At 32.1% G+C, this 16,003-nt stretch overlaps 1 protein-coding gene across 1 annotated transcript; it reads left to right on the top strand.

Moving 5' to 3' along the window:
- The first annotated feature begins 12,646 nt into the window (after positions 1–12,646).
- Positions 12,647–13,731, top strand: LOC114182750 (metalloendoproteinase 1-like). Its single transcript, XM_028069680.1, has one exon. It carries the CDS (start codon positions 12,661–12,663, stop codon positions 13,696–13,698), a length of 1,038 nt encoding a protein of 345 aa, XP_027925481.1. The 5' UTR covers positions 12,647–12,660; the 3' UTR covers positions 13,699–13,731.
- Positions 13,732–16,003: the final 2,272 nt, after the last annotated feature.

Genomic DNA, 16,003 nt, shown 5'->3' with positions numbered 1-16,003 from the left:
TGCCTTGTATGTTGTTCTTCTACCTTTGCAATGATCATCAATTTATTGATGGGAGCAGATGCGAGAGGTACTCGAGGTCAACAGGGAAGAGATGATTCTGCTACACAGTCTACCTGGGCTGGACTTCATGTTTTATTTGGGCTTTTCTTTAGGGCTAAGGCCCGTGTATTGTATTACCCCCAAGGCTTTATTTCGAATATCGGCTATCTCTTACTCCTTTTGGGTTGTAGGCTTTGTAATAAGCTTTAGTATTTCCTTTTAAGTACCTTGGATAACTGTAAGGAGTGACTTTATACTCCGCAACTTGGCTTTTTTATATTATCCGGTGTAAGATTTCATTTAATTATGTTATTATTTAAATGGGATGTTACAAATTCAATTAAAAAAAGAAATAGGCCAAAAACACTAAAAAAAATCTAAGATAAAAATTATAATTGCAAATAAAAAAATACAAGCAATTATATACATACAATAAAAAAGAGATAACAAGCAAAATAATCTCAAAACGATGCAAACGGGGATGAAAACACATTATATTCAGTTGAAAACACCTAAAATCAATCCACAATGAAATCCCAATCAGTTTGGTGGTGAAAAATATTCGAAACTCACCTAGAGGAGGTCAAAATAATGGTCACCGATGGGAAGGATCGCGAAACACTGCAAATGGGGATGAAAACGGAAAATATTCGATTCAAAACGCCTAAAATCAATCCATAATCAAGTCCCAACAAGTTTGGTGGTGAAAAACGTTCAAAAATTACCTGGAGGAGCTCAGAATGGTGGTCGCTGACGGAGAAGCTTCAAGAAAAATTGGTGGCGCGACGAAACAGTTAGGGTTTCTGCGTTTCGCGCAGAGAAAACCCAAAAATTGATGTCGGGGCTGCGTGGTCAGACGTTACTTAACATTGGTGCAGAAGGGGTCAGACGTTAAATTAAGTCGGGGGCAGAGAGCTCAGACGTTAATTTTTACATAATGACAGGGTACTGTAGATCAGACGTTAAATTATGTCTATGTTGGAATGGGTAGATGTTAAAAAAGTCAAATAATTTACAAAAATACCACCGGTCGTTTTTAACATGGGACTTTTTCTGGACAGACGTTATATGGGTGACGTTATAGGTCTTTTTTGTGTTAGTGTCTCTTATTTGGTAAGTGGTTTTAAAATGATCGTACAATTATTCCTAGTCTCAAATTAGTTTTCATATTTTTAAAGGTGACTTAATTTAGTCTTTAAAGTTAACAGCGTTAAAATTACTACAAAACAGTGACATGACTTTTTAATTATGTTTTACTTTTAATTATGTGGTCTGTAACCATGCGCTTATGTGGAAGATCAGTAGCTTTCGAAGGAATTAGGGTTGTTCACGATGGAATTGGGATCGGGTTCTTATCGGATTGAAGGATTGCGAGTGTGATTGGGATCAATAGGCATTGCATTGGTCTGACTGTCATCATTTTGATCGAAGGCATTGAACAATCAAGGTCAGTTTTGCTTCTAATTTTTTCGAACTACATTTTAGGGATTTTGGATTGTGCGTTTAATTACTTTATTTGGGGAGTTTTGGGTGGAATATGTAGTTGGGTTTAGGTTTTTTATTTCGAGGCTTGTATATCGTTTTCTGTTTAGTATTTGTTTAGTGTTTTCGATGCTTTTGTGTTGTTCCACCATTTCCAAATTAGTGTGGTCCCCCTTTAATGGGGTTTAGTGTATTATGTCGGTGTGTAGGTGGTATTATTGGTAATAAAAGTATGTTGTTGTGGGTATCTGGACATTTCCTAGGTTTACAATCAATAGTCACAAATTTTGATGGACAATGACAAGTTTGAAGTGGTTATCCACCATGGGGGCACTTCGTGAATGAGGATGGAGTTAAATATGTTAATGGCCAAACAAGCATATTATATTGTGACCAAGACAAATGGTCTTACTTCGAGGTGTTATCTATACTTTTGATCAACATTGAAACTAAGACTACATTAACTACAACAACACAAACAATTCCTATTGATCGCTTCACTCGTTTCTCATACAACTTATTACTTTTCTCTAAACTATAAATCTTCTTCCTCTGTCTGAAGATAAAATCATCTTTGTCATCAATATCATCTTCTCCACACCACTTGAAATAATTACACCAAACACATTTTTTATTTCCTCTTCGTTGATCAAATCAAGAACAAACAAATAAAAAATATTTACAATCAATAATTACAACAACAAAAAATCAGAAACAACAATTACGGATCTAACCTTGAAATTTGGGCAACCCCAAAATGTCTTCCCAACATTCCTAGTTGTTCTGGAAGTTCTCATGACAGCAACCTCTCCACACTGACAAATGGGAGTCACACCCACCACCAAGAGAGGACACACCACGATTTTGGTTGCCCGAACATGTGCAAGACTTACACAAGTTAACTTGGGACATGGCTCTCAACACTGCAAACTGGGGACAATATGGTTACAAGAATTCACAACAGCAATGAAAGACAAAGACAATAGGAGAATGAATTTAGGAACCTAGCCAACAATTAGGGTTTCATGATTCACTTCTACAAAAAAAGACCCATTTTCTACTTATGTCACGCCAATTGCTCCTTCTTCTTAAAAACTTTGACATGTATCAGTTCAATTTTGCCACCTCAATATTGTTTGAACGACGTTTGTTTAAAGTAAACGGAGAGAACTAAATTGAAACACTTTAGAAAATATGAAAACCAAATTAAGACAACGAATAATTGAAGGATCATTTTGAAAGTACTTAACAAATAAGAAGACTAAAAGAGTTATTTAACCAAAAATATATGTTTCCTTAAAATGTATAAGTACATTTTCTGAGGGGTATAAAATAAAATATATCTACAAAGTAAAATTAGAAGAAAAATATGGTTTGGTTTTGAGTTAAGTAAGATTTTAAGCATCATTCTCTTATAATTTAGAAAAATAAATAAATTTTAGGCTTAAATATACACATGGTCCCTATTTTCGTCAAAATTATTCAATTTAGTCCATATTTTCGTTGTGTGGTCAATTTGGTCCTTATTTTTGTAAAATTGCATTCAATCAAGTCCTTTTAGCAAATGGCGTTAAAATTGTTAACAACGTAGTGACAACGTAAAACTGTTTGAGGTACATGTCAAATTTTTGCACTGACGTTGGCACTATGTTCATTTTTATGACCGTTGTAGGTTTAAAAGTAAATGAAATCCAATTGGGGAAGAAATTGAATTAGGATTTGCAGGAAATATGTGGCCAGCAAGATTGTGTGCACAATCCACTTGGTGAGTTTGAATTCGTGTTTGTGAGGTATGTCTCGTCACCATTCATCTTCCTCCTCTTGTTGTAATAGTTGGGGGCAACCAAGTTGCAGCGGATTTCATATTCGTGGTTCCAAGGGTATGGGTTTAACCCCATTTGCAAATGTGGAGAACTTGTAGTGGTTCGAGTGGCAAGAACTTCGAAGAATAATGGTAGACAATTTTGGGGTTGTTCTAAGTACAAGGTTAGATTGATGTGCCTTAAAAAACTCATTCCAATGGATCACATTGCTTCAAGACGAACTTCACCCACGAACAAAGCATAATCTCGAAGCGTAATCTCCAATCGTTCTTGATTTTCCCCTTCCTCACGAACCCTAATTTTTCCCTTTCTCTCGAAGAGTCAAATGTCCAAGTTTAACTTATTCACTTCCACTTTCTCTCGCTGCATTTAATCTTCAATTCCAGCTTTTTAATTTTTTTCACTTACACATTCTTTTACGCAATTAATTTTAATTTCTTTTTTCTAAATTATAACTAAATAAACATTGTGCCAACGTCACTAAAAGACGACCATATCTCCTAAACAGTTTCACATTGTCAGTGTGTCGTTAACAATTTTAACACTGTTTGCTAAAAAGACTTGATTGAATGTAATTTTACAAAAATGAGGACCAAATTGACCACACAACAAAAGTAAAGACCAAATTAAATAATTTTGACGAAAATAGAAATCAAATGTATATTTAAGCCTAAATTTTAAGTTGTTATCAATATTTCAGTTTGGGCACAATAGTTAAAATTTGTAAAACCGAGAAAAAGAAATTTATTTTCTGAATGTGAAAATTTGTAATTTGCCCTTATTTTTTAACAAATTTTCCCCTTTCAGCTTTACATATAATAGTTTTTTCTCTTAAATATACTTTTTTTTCTAGTAAAATTAGTGTGTTTTAATTTTGATTCATATGATATTTTTTTATATTTTTAGTCGGTTTAAAATTGAAAATTGTAAGTTGTTAATTTTTATTTTTTAATAATATCATGTCTTGTGTGTTGAGAGAAAAGTTAATGAAACATTCCAATTGTGATACAATATCAACAAGTGACAATTTAAAAATAATTAAGATATATAAGTAAATTTTATTTATCTATACTAAAAGGATGTTAGAGACCAATATCAATAATTTCAAATTTTTGAAGGAAAAAAAGTAAAACCAAGGCAAAAGCTCATGAAGCATAAAAAAGGTAAAGTTTCATAAATTTATGTGAGAATCTTTGACACATAAAAGGTAGAAGAATCTCATCTTAAATATGAAAACTGAAAACCCTTTTAACAGAAAGTAACTAACCCTAAAATTATTGTTAAACACAGTAATTAAAAGCCCTAATTGTTTAATATTTTCACTCCTATCTCCTATAAATCCATCGTTTCGTCACCACCATATTTTCCTTTCTCACTGAAACGTCTCCTTCCTCCACCTAGTCATGTCTCCACTTCCATTGTTAATGCTTGTTGCATCGCATCATACAACTAGAATGGTGGGTTTTTATTTTAATAAACTTAAATGTACTAGCCGTTGGGTGGTTAATGTACTAACCGTTGAATAGTTAATGCACTAGTCGTTGGGTAGTTAATGTACTAGTCGTTTATAGCCGTTGGGAGTATAACGGACGAAAATTGTAAGCCTATAAATTGTATTGCTTAAGGCATGAATAAACACAACAAGAAGTGAATAAGTTTTTCATTCTAGAGCCTCTTCCTCCTAACATAGAAATGTCACCACTAAGAGCGAGCATCACCGTGTATTCCTCTCCTTTCCTCCAATCATATGTAAGGCTCTCTTCTTTCAAGTCTCCCAGACTTCTCCTCTTTTCCATCCATCGATCGTCATGCTTCCTTCTGTCATTACCGTACTTTTCAAATCACCTTATTATTCTTTCTCATATTTCTCAAAACAAACAGAATACTAGGGGTGATCATGGATTGGATTTTTAATGATCCAATCCACATCCATTTTGGATCTAAATAATTGGATTAGATTTTCGATTCAAATCCATCTTTTCAAAAAAAGTAGATTGGATTTTTTAAAAATCTAGATCCAAATATTTAGATCAAGTTTAAATCCAGATATAAATATTTGGATCAAGTTCAAAATCCAAAATCCATTTTTCATAAAATAAATTCAAATTAAATTTTTTAAAACTTGTGTCCATAGGGCTGACATCATAGAATTTGACAAATTTTTTGTCGGGGCCAACGAGGCCAAATTTCAGCATGAGATGAACTTGGATGACTTTCGAACAAATTTCGGTCGGGGACGACATGACCAAATTTGGGCCAAGGTCAACTTGACCAAATTTCAGTCAAGATCTACTTGACTGGATTCGACTGAATTTCGGCTATGACCGATTTTGCCTAATACAACCAAATTTTGGCCAGAGCCAACTTGGCCAAATATGGCCACATTTGGGTCAGGGCCTGATCAGTCAAATTTCGGTCAGGGTTGACTCCACTAAATTCGTCGACTGAGACCAACTTGATTGAATATGGTCAATTTTCGATCACAGCCGACTAAGTTGAATATAGTCAAATTTCGTCCAGGACTTACTCAACCGAATACGGCTAAATTTGGGCTAGTGCCGACTCGCCAAATTTTGGTCATGACCAACTCAACTGAATTTGGCCAAATTTAGGTCAGGGCCGACTCGCATAAATATGACCAAATTTCGGTCGTGATCGACTATGCCGAAGACGACCAAATTCAGGTTAGGACCAACTCAGTCAAATTTTGGTTGAGGCCAACACGACCGAATTTTGACCGGAGCCGACTCGACTGAATTCGGCCGAATTTCAGTTGTGGCCAACTTAGTTGAATATAGCCAAATTTCGATAGTGACCGACTCATTTGAATACAGTCAAATTTCATCCTAGGTCGTCTCAGCCGAATACGACCAAATTTAAGTCAGGGCCGACTCGGTCAAATCTCAATCGAGACCAACTCGATTGAATTCGACCGAATTTTGACTGGAGCCAACTAGGCTAAATACAGCCAAATTTTGGTCGCGGTTGTCTCGGCCAAATATAGTCAAATTTTGTCTAGGTCGACTCAGCCCAATGCAGTCAAATTCAGCCCAATGCAGTCAACTAGGCTAAATTCAACTGAATACTTCCAAATTTTGTCCAGGACCAGTTGGGCCAAATTTCGATCGGGACCGATTTGACATAATTTTGTGTAATTCAGCCAAATTTTGAATAGGGTCACGTCAACTCAATCAAATATGACTAAATTTGGGCTAGTCCGTCTCAGTCTTTAGTCTAACCTAACCAAAAATATAAACTGAAAATTTGGATTGGATATTTTGGATTATTTATTTTGAAAATCTAGAGTTAGAGTATAGATATACAATCCATAAAATATATAAAATGTAGATCAGATTGATATCCAGATCCAATAAAATGGATTGAATTTTTAATAAAATAAATATTAAATGGATTAGATCATAGCAAAAATAGATTGGATCATGAAAATTAAATTTTTTGTTCATCCTTAGTTTAACTTTTCAGATCATCTTCTACTTACATCCGCTCATTTAAGAGTTCAATAAATATAAATTATTATTTTTATCCTCATAATTTTTATTTTTAGGTGTTAAATAAACATTAATTATTACTTTTACCCTCATATTTTTATTCTTTCACTTTTATATGTATTTAATCTCTTTTTATTAATACATTTTTTTACAAGAGTATAATTTAAATTTGTTAGTACAAATTTATAGATACATTAACAATTCTTTTATTAAACTTCCAAAATTTTTAATTAAATTGTAAGCTTTAAAGTTTATGAATATAAATTTCAAGGTTTAGTATTTACGGAAGTCTCACGTCTCTCATCGAAGGTCGCACGTCTCACGTCTCTCGTCTCACGCGTCTCACGTCTCTCACATCCCACGTCACACGTCGCACGTCTCTCACATCACATGTCGCACGTTTCTCACGTCTCATGTCTCACATCCTACGTCCCACGTTTCACGTTTCACGTCCTACGTCCCACATCCCATGTCTCACGTCTCACGTCTCACGTCTCACGTCCAACGTCTCTCACGTCTCACGTCCAATGTCTCTCACGTCTCACGTCTCAAGTCCCATGTCCGACGTCCCACGTCCCACATCCCACGTCCCACGTCCCACGTCCCACGTCCCACGTCCCACGTCCCACGTCCCACGTCCCACGTCCTACGTCCCACGTCTCATGTCTCACGTCTCACGTCACACGTCCCACGTCTCACGTCCCACGTCCCACGTTCCACGTTCCACGTTCCACGTCCCGCGTCCCACGTCCCACGTCTCACCCTACATCTCACGTCTCACGTCCCATGTCCTACGCCTCACGTCTCACATCGCACGTTTCACGTCGCACGTATCATTATAGCCAAATTTTGGTCATGGTTGTTTCGGACGAATACGGTCAAATTTTGTCTAGGTCGACTCAATCCAATGCAGTCAAATTTGGGTCGGGATGAACTCAACCGAATACTTTCAAATTTTGTCTAGGACCGACTGAGTCAAATCTCGATCGGAACTGACTTGACAAAATTTGGCTTAATTCGGACAAATTTTGTATAGGGTCACGCCAACTCAATCAAATACGACTAAATTTAGGCTAGTCCGTCTCAACCTTTAGCCTAACCTAACAAAAAATATAAAGTAAAAATTTGGATTGGGTATTTTGGATTATCCATTTTGAAAATCTAGATTTCGAGAATGGATATTCAATGCATAAAATATATAAAATGTAGATTATATTGATATCGAGATCCAATAAAATAGATTTTAAATGGATTGGATTTTTAATAGAATGAATATTAAATGAATTAGATCATAGAAAAAATTGATTGGAATAAAAATTAGATTTTTGCCCACCGTTACAAAATACTACGTTTAGGAAACACACTTCAATATACCATGTTTATAAAACAAGTATAGCACGAGAAAACTAAATTAGCAATTTGTATTTATAGAAATGATGTCATTTACTACCAATTGAAAATGATACCATGCTTAGAGTTGTCAATTTGGCTCAACTCACAGGACTTGGCCTTGACCTATGTGGATGAGGGCCAAAAATGCCCATAAAGTAAAAAAAAAGCCCACAGGGACAAAAAGCTCACAGAGTTAAAAAGCCCCCAAAGCCCCCAAATAAAAAAAAAACTCATTAGGCCAAAAAGCCCATAAAAGCCTTGTGGGGCAATGTTAGCCCATGACTTTCCTTTTTAAATATGAAAAATATATTATTTTTTAAATATATTATTAAACTTTCGGTTTAAGTTGACATGGTTCGAGAATCGATCCTGGCTCATACATCTCGAGAATCGGCTCGACCCAACCAATCTCAACTCGACTTTTGGTTTGGACTGACCCAAGACAACTAGACTCAATATTTGACTCAGAGTTAAAATATTATTCTAAAGAATTATAGTTTAAGTATTTTAATGGGCCAAATTTGCCTTGGTCCTAACCCACTTGAAAGGAAATTTTAGAGACTATGACTTTTTTTTTAGTCCCCTCATTTGTAGTCCCTCAAAGGAGCCTTAATAAAGAGTTAATTATGACTTACTTATTTTTTTTGGCCAAATTGACACATCTAAGTATGCTTCGTTACCCAAGAAACCTTTCTTTGGTTTCAATAACTAACAATTAAAAGTTTGAAAATAACATATTTTTTTTTGTGGTAGTTTGAAAATTTTAAGTTTTCTATACATTAATTATGTGTGGTTTATCACATTGACAGATAACATTTCATTCATATATTATTGATACATAGTATGTTGGCATTGGCGGACCAATGAAGAGACAGGGGGAGCCGTGGCCCCAAAACTTTTTTTTTGAAATATTTTTAATGTTATTTGAAAATTATTTTATTTTTTGTTTTTTTAATTATGTATAAGAAATTTGATTTTTTGAAATTTTTTAAATAATAAAAATATATATTGAGAATTGATAAAAATTAAAATAGGTATCTTTTTATTTATTTTATAAAATATAACATTTAATGTTAATAAATAATAAAGCATAAAATTAAATTTAATAAAAAATAAATAAATTTATTAAGATATTTTTTATTTTTTTCTCTCATTATTTTTTGAGTTTCTCACATATTGTACCCACTTTAGACTTTTACTTGTTTTGTTTTCTTTTGTTTATGAAGAAAAAAAAGAAACTTGAACACAAATTCATTATTTTGTGCTCTCATTTTTGTATGCTTTATTCTATTAATGAAGAAAAAAGTAATTCTTTTTTTCTCAATTGATAGTGAAATATTAGTTTAATAATTAATATTATTTTTTATCTTACGAACATTTGGTATATTCATTTTTATAAATATAGAAGAAAAAGCAATGCACTAAGTGTTTTTTAATAACTGGTTTTTAATTGTAACTTGATTATCATATATTTTTCTTTTATTAATTACGTATCGCAATTTTTATTTAGATTATGTTAAATTATATTTTAGTATTTTTTTAAAACATAAGTATATTGATGAAGAAATAAAAGAATAAATTAATTATTTAAAAGTGATAAAATGGAAGCTACCGTGAGAAAGAAAATAGACAAAATCAATCTTTGACAAAAATAGGAAGTCAATTACATCTACTTTATTGATTTTTTAATCCGTCTCGTCTTATTTTAACTCTTCTTGTTTCTACAACTATATTAGAAAGATAATTTTCTACAGTGAAAATTATCAAAATAAGATTGCAAAATAAAACGGAAGATAAATTTTGTTGCTGACGATATGATTATTTATATTAAAAACAAAATATAACCGAAAATTTTAGTATTGATTCAATTATTATTGAGTACAATAATCTTACAGATCCATAATTAAATATATAAATTTTAAGTGTATTTTGGTACCCCATAAATATTGAGCAAGTTCCGTCACTATATGTTGGTATGATATTTTTTTTCAGCATGATACTTTAGGCATCAGGTAGTTCGAATTAAATTGAGATTAATGCAAATTTTGGAATTTCGAGACAGAAAGTTGTATGCAATTGTGGTGTCTTAACATTCGGTCATCGTTCGTTACTCAAGGGTTCAAATGGATCATTTTAAACCTAAACTTTTATTTTTTTCAAATGAGCATACTTAATTTGTGGGGGTTTATAAGCTCTAACCCTTTTTGGATTCACATAAAATTTATAGCAATAGATATGAACTTCTCAATGATGATCATATTTTCATAAGAAAGTTTTTTTTTTTTTTCAATGAACAAGCTTAAAATTGAGTAGAGAGAGGGATGCAAACCTAGCTATAGGAAAGAGTTATACGTAGCTTTCCACAATCAAATTTGGCGGCTTCAATATTTATGCATATGTCTACCACACTTTAGAAGATATTTTCTATAAATGGTTAGAATTTCTTTGGTATGTATCTATACCTAATTTGACAATTAATCTTTTTCTTTAAATTGCAAGATATTTTTGAGCTAATTAGGCTCATCTTTTGTTGTGTTTGCACACATGTGGTTGTGGATTTGGAGGTCTAATCCCAAAGTTTCTTCATTATAAGTTTGTTGGGACCAACATAAGTATATGTGTTGAACCTTTTTCATAATGTTATCATCACTAAGTGCCTTTTTAGAAGGGGCAAAGAAAGGTTACAAGGATTTTAGATTATTAGGCTAAATTAAATAAACTCACGGTGTTTTTTTTTTTTTTTTTATTTCAATCTTGGCATGACCACGCTATTTTGTGAATCTATAATAAGAAACTTTTGCCATTAGTTTTATTATTATTGGACTTTGTTTATTCTTTGCTCGAATTTGTGGGCACTATCAATTAAAGATCTTTTATTGGTGTGGATGGACTTTATTTGTCACTAGATGTCAATTTATCTTTATTGAATTAAAGAATATGAATAAAACAATATAAGAATTAAATTTATTAAGTATGTTACTTAATATAAGAATTTTATTGATTGGCTTAACAAAGTCCAACATAATTATAGATCATTGAATTTTGAAACATGCTATGAGGAATTTGATACTTATTTATGTACACGAAGCATAAGATATTATTGAGAAATTCTTCAATCTTTTACGCAATCAACTTTCGACTACTTGTTGAGATATATTCTTTGTATTTGTATGAAAAAAAAAAATCTTTGTAAAGAGAAAAACTCATGTAATTAAAAAACCCAAAAGAGATCATAACAATTAATAAGAACTGCCCGAAATTGATCCATTTAATTTGCGCTTTTAAAATAGAGACATAGATAGATATAAATAAAAAATATTTTAGTGCATCCTAACATTATAGATAGTTAACATTTAATATTATAAACAATTCAATTACTTTTAGTTGTTTTCGCACAAAAATAGAAATAAAAAGTATCATTATTATCACTTCGTAATTTTAAAATCACATTATTGAACAATAAACACATAAAAAAAAGAGCTAAATTTTGATAAGTATTGTTAGATTATATTTGTCATCATTTATCTAAGTTCAATAATGTTATTAGATTCTATCAATATTCAATCTTATATATTCTTATATAATAAATTTCATATATAATTACTAATTTCTCAAAACCCTTGATAAGTATTTTTCTTTTAAATTTCATCCAGTCATATATTGTGGGCTATATATATGTAGATATTTAATTACTAGTAATTAGCCTAGCTATAATATGATGTCTTCTATACAGGGTCATAAAGACTAATTAATATAGGCGATAGAAGAGTAATAAGTCTATGCTTTTAAACCATTTATATATTTAATTTCTAAAACATTCTAATTTAGCAAGTAGAGATATAAACTACAAGAAATATTTTCAATTTTAGTAAAAAAAAATTTATTAGTCATTATAGTGACTAATTTAGATACTAATTTATAAAATAAAAAATTATTTATTATTAAAATAATCACTATTATGAATACAAAATTATAATTAGTCTCCAAAATTTAGCTACCAAAATTTTAGCTAATAAAATAATTAGTTTATAAATTGATCACTAAATATTAACTACCAAAGAAATTAGTTTCTAAATTAATTTATAATTAATTAGTAATTAATTTAGCAACTAATTATAATTTTTTATTCATAATAATAACTATTGTTATAACCATTTTTTTTATTTTATAAATTTGTATTTAAATTGTCACTATAATAATTGATATTTTTTTATTATTAAAATTTGTTATTATTTAAAATGTTTTTTGAAGTGACATAATATTATTATAATAATAATATTCATATATATATATATATATATATATATATATATATATATATATATATAATATGAATATATGTAGGCCTATTTATAAATAGTCACATATGCATGCAATTTTCTATTCAACAAACCATTAAAACCCTATAACTCCTCATGGCTCTTAATCTTTTAACATTTTCAATCTCCTTCTTCCTTTTCTTTGTAACGAAGCCATTTTCAATTGTTGAGCCAAGAACCCTAGAAGCCTCCGAGGATTCATTCCTCAGAACTCTTCGAAATCTAAGGGGCATCAGAAAGGGACAAAGGGTGAGAGGCACGATCGAACTCAAGAGCTACCTCAACAAATATGGCTACCTAAACAACTATTCACACAACAACCACTTCGACGAAACCGTAGAGCTTGCTCTGAAGCAGTACCAAGTGTTCCATCACCTACCAGCCACAGGTCACATGAATGCCGAAACCCTAAGAAAAATGAGCCTCCCACGTTGTGGAGTACCCGATGTTGTTGTCACCCCACAACATGACGACGACAACCTTAAAGGGTTAGCGATTCTCGCAAACTATACCTTCTTTCGCGGGTCACCGAGATGGGACGAGTCAAAGAGGGCACTGACCTATAGATTTGAGTCAAGTGCTAACGTGTTGAGAATGGATCTTGTGAGGTATGCAGTGAACAATGCGTTCCGAAGTTGGTCAAGAGTGAGTGACTTCACATTCACCGAGATTCCATTTCAGAATAGTTTTGGTTCTTACTTCTACCCTAATTATAACCCTAACCCGATTAACATAGCCATAGGATTCCACCGTCGAGACCATGGAGATGGGCACCCGTTTGATGGGCCGGGTCGGGTTTTGGCCCACACTTTTGCACCACAAGATGGGAGGTTACACTTTGACGCTGATGAGTCGTGGGTTAGTGACCCTAGAGGTGAAAGTATCGGGTCGGGTGAGGATGCGGGTTGGGAGTGGGTTTGGGGTCAGGGTTGGCGGAGGAGAGTGGCTCCAAGGGCAAGAAGTAGAGAAATTGATTTGGAAAGTGTGGCATTGCATGAAATAGGTCATCTTTTAGGACTTGGACATAGTAGTGTTCCGGACTCAATCATGTACCCTAGTTACGAAGGAGTGAGGAGATATTTAAGTCAAGATGATAAAGATGGTATAGCAGCTTTATATGGTTATAAAAAATAGGGTTAGATATATTTTTCATCCATCAACTTTCAGTGAAATTTAGAATTAATTCATCTTCAAAATTTTTGACCAATTTAGTCATTCATCTTTAAAAATGCATGAATTTAATCATTTTAACCAAATTTTGTTAATTTCATCATACGTTTCAAGCGCATTTCATGATAATATTTGAATTTTTTACGTCGTTTGACACATTTTTGCTTCAATGTTAACTCAAATATTATTACAAAATGCGTTTAAAATGTCAAATAAACTTAACAAAATTTGCTAAGAAGGACTAATTCACGCATAAAGATAAAAGACTAAATTGGTATAAAGTTTCAAAGAATGACTAATTTCAAAATTTACTGAAACTTGAGGGACCAAAAACATATTTAACCCTAAAAAATAGAACTTGATATTGATATATGTTGTTACATTTGTTGATTTGTGGGGAGAATAGTTTTTATACGTATAGTTAGTGTGTTGGTTAGTTGTTGATTTGGTGGTGATTTGAGTAACACCATCAACATTTTTAAAAGTGATTGAAATCATGCAAAAATAATTTAACATTAGAAAAAGTGATTGAAATCAAAATTTTTCACTATTATGAAATTGTTTGTATTACCACACTTCACTATTTTGAAAATGTTTATATTACCTACACTTTCCTTGACACAACCCTCGTGAGAAAAAAATGAGATGGAAAGACACACTACCAAATACACCAAAAAATTAATAAAGGTAGAACACGAGTTTACAAGAAAAAAAATTATATATATATATATATATATGAGTGAATCATAAATATGTGGAACGATGAGCAATCAAGCAGGAAGTTCGCTATATACATCTTTCCAAATGATTTTTAAACAAGAGAGTCTTTTTCGAGATAAAAGCTTAGAGAGGTTTTTTAACTTGTAAGAATAATTCATCCTTTTCACGATATCTCATAATCATTTTTAGGCAACGTATCATAGAAGACGTAATCAATTGTGGTATATAAGCAATAATTGTTTATTTTGTTTTTCGGTTTTCACTCCAAGAAGTTTTATAATTATTAATGGTAAACAGATGAAAATTAACCGATGAAAAAAAAACTATCGATCAAATGGATTTTACCGTAGGATTTTATAATTTTTATTACTAAAGAATGTTTTCATCAATAATAGATTTTTTTTTTGTAAAATTTCTTAATAAATTGGAATTTTTATTATTTTTGTCAATAATTGACTTATTGATAATTTAAATTTTTTATTACTAATAAATATAAATAGATATATTCATTGGTAGCAGATTCATTGGTAATGGATTTGCTAGTAATAGATTTCATTACAAAAATATGTATTTTTAAAAAGGGTTTATTAGTTGGGATTATTATAACCTCCATTAAGAAATAGACATAAAAGAGGTTTTGGTAATCCTGATTAAATACTTGAGGTTTTTTAAGAAACTCTAGTAAAATTTGGATTTTATTTTATTTTTTATTTTTGTTATTTGCGTATTTTTAATTTAGTATTCAGACGCTCTTCCTCTCCCTCTAAAAGTGTTCTCTTAAAGAAAGCAACAACTTTCAAGCGCGCATCCCTACTTTCTCTTTCGGTTGAAGCTTAAGGTAATAAATTTTTCGTTTTCCATGCTTTCTCTTTCCATTTCATCACACTTTCTCTTTCGATTTCAACTTTCATCTTTGTCATCGCATCACTACGTGATCTGCGTCGTTTTCAAGTTCGATATAATCTCCATATCACTTTCGATTTCAAGTTCGATTTAGATTCAATTTCAATTTCATCTCACTACATCATCTGCCCTAACTCGGTTCTTATTTTTCCTGCCCTAACTCAGCGTTGTCAAGTTACAGCACTGACCATGCCACAGCCACAACTGGAGTGTGATGCTCGTATATCAAAATAGGTATTTTTTTTTTCAATTCATACACCAATTTAGTTTCTCACAATGTTCAGTTTGCACTCACTCCTAATTTTTCTTCATGATTTTTGATTTAAATGTGCGTGGTTTAAGTTTCTCTATGTGATGTGTGCATGAGTGTTCCACACTAACATGCTCAATAATCCCTTCTACTTTGATTGACATGATTTTCTTACGTGGTTTTTTTACCGTTAGGCTCTAGAGCTTCAAGTCAAGGTGACAACCAAGTGTTTCTATGATGTAGAAGTTAGGGGTGAGGTTGTGGGAAGAATTGTTTTGGGCCTATTTGGAGAAGATGTTCCCAAAACAGCTGAAAATTTTAGTGCTTTGTGCACAGGCAAACAATCAAGTTTTTCTGCAGCATTTTTCTTGTTGTCGTTGGATTTCTACTTTGGAA

The sequence above is a fragment of the Vigna unguiculata genome, chromosome 4 (genome assembly GCF_004118075.2).
Source record: "Vigna unguiculata cultivar IT97K-499-35 chromosome 4, ASM411807v1, whole genome shotgun sequence".
In the NCBI taxonomy this organism is placed as follows: domain Eukaryota; kingdom Viridiplantae; phylum Streptophyta; class Magnoliopsida; order Fabales; family Fabaceae; genus Vigna; species Vigna unguiculata.
The sequence above is the reverse complement of the archived record's forward strand: the minus strand, read 5'-3'. Positions and strand labels throughout refer to the sequence as shown.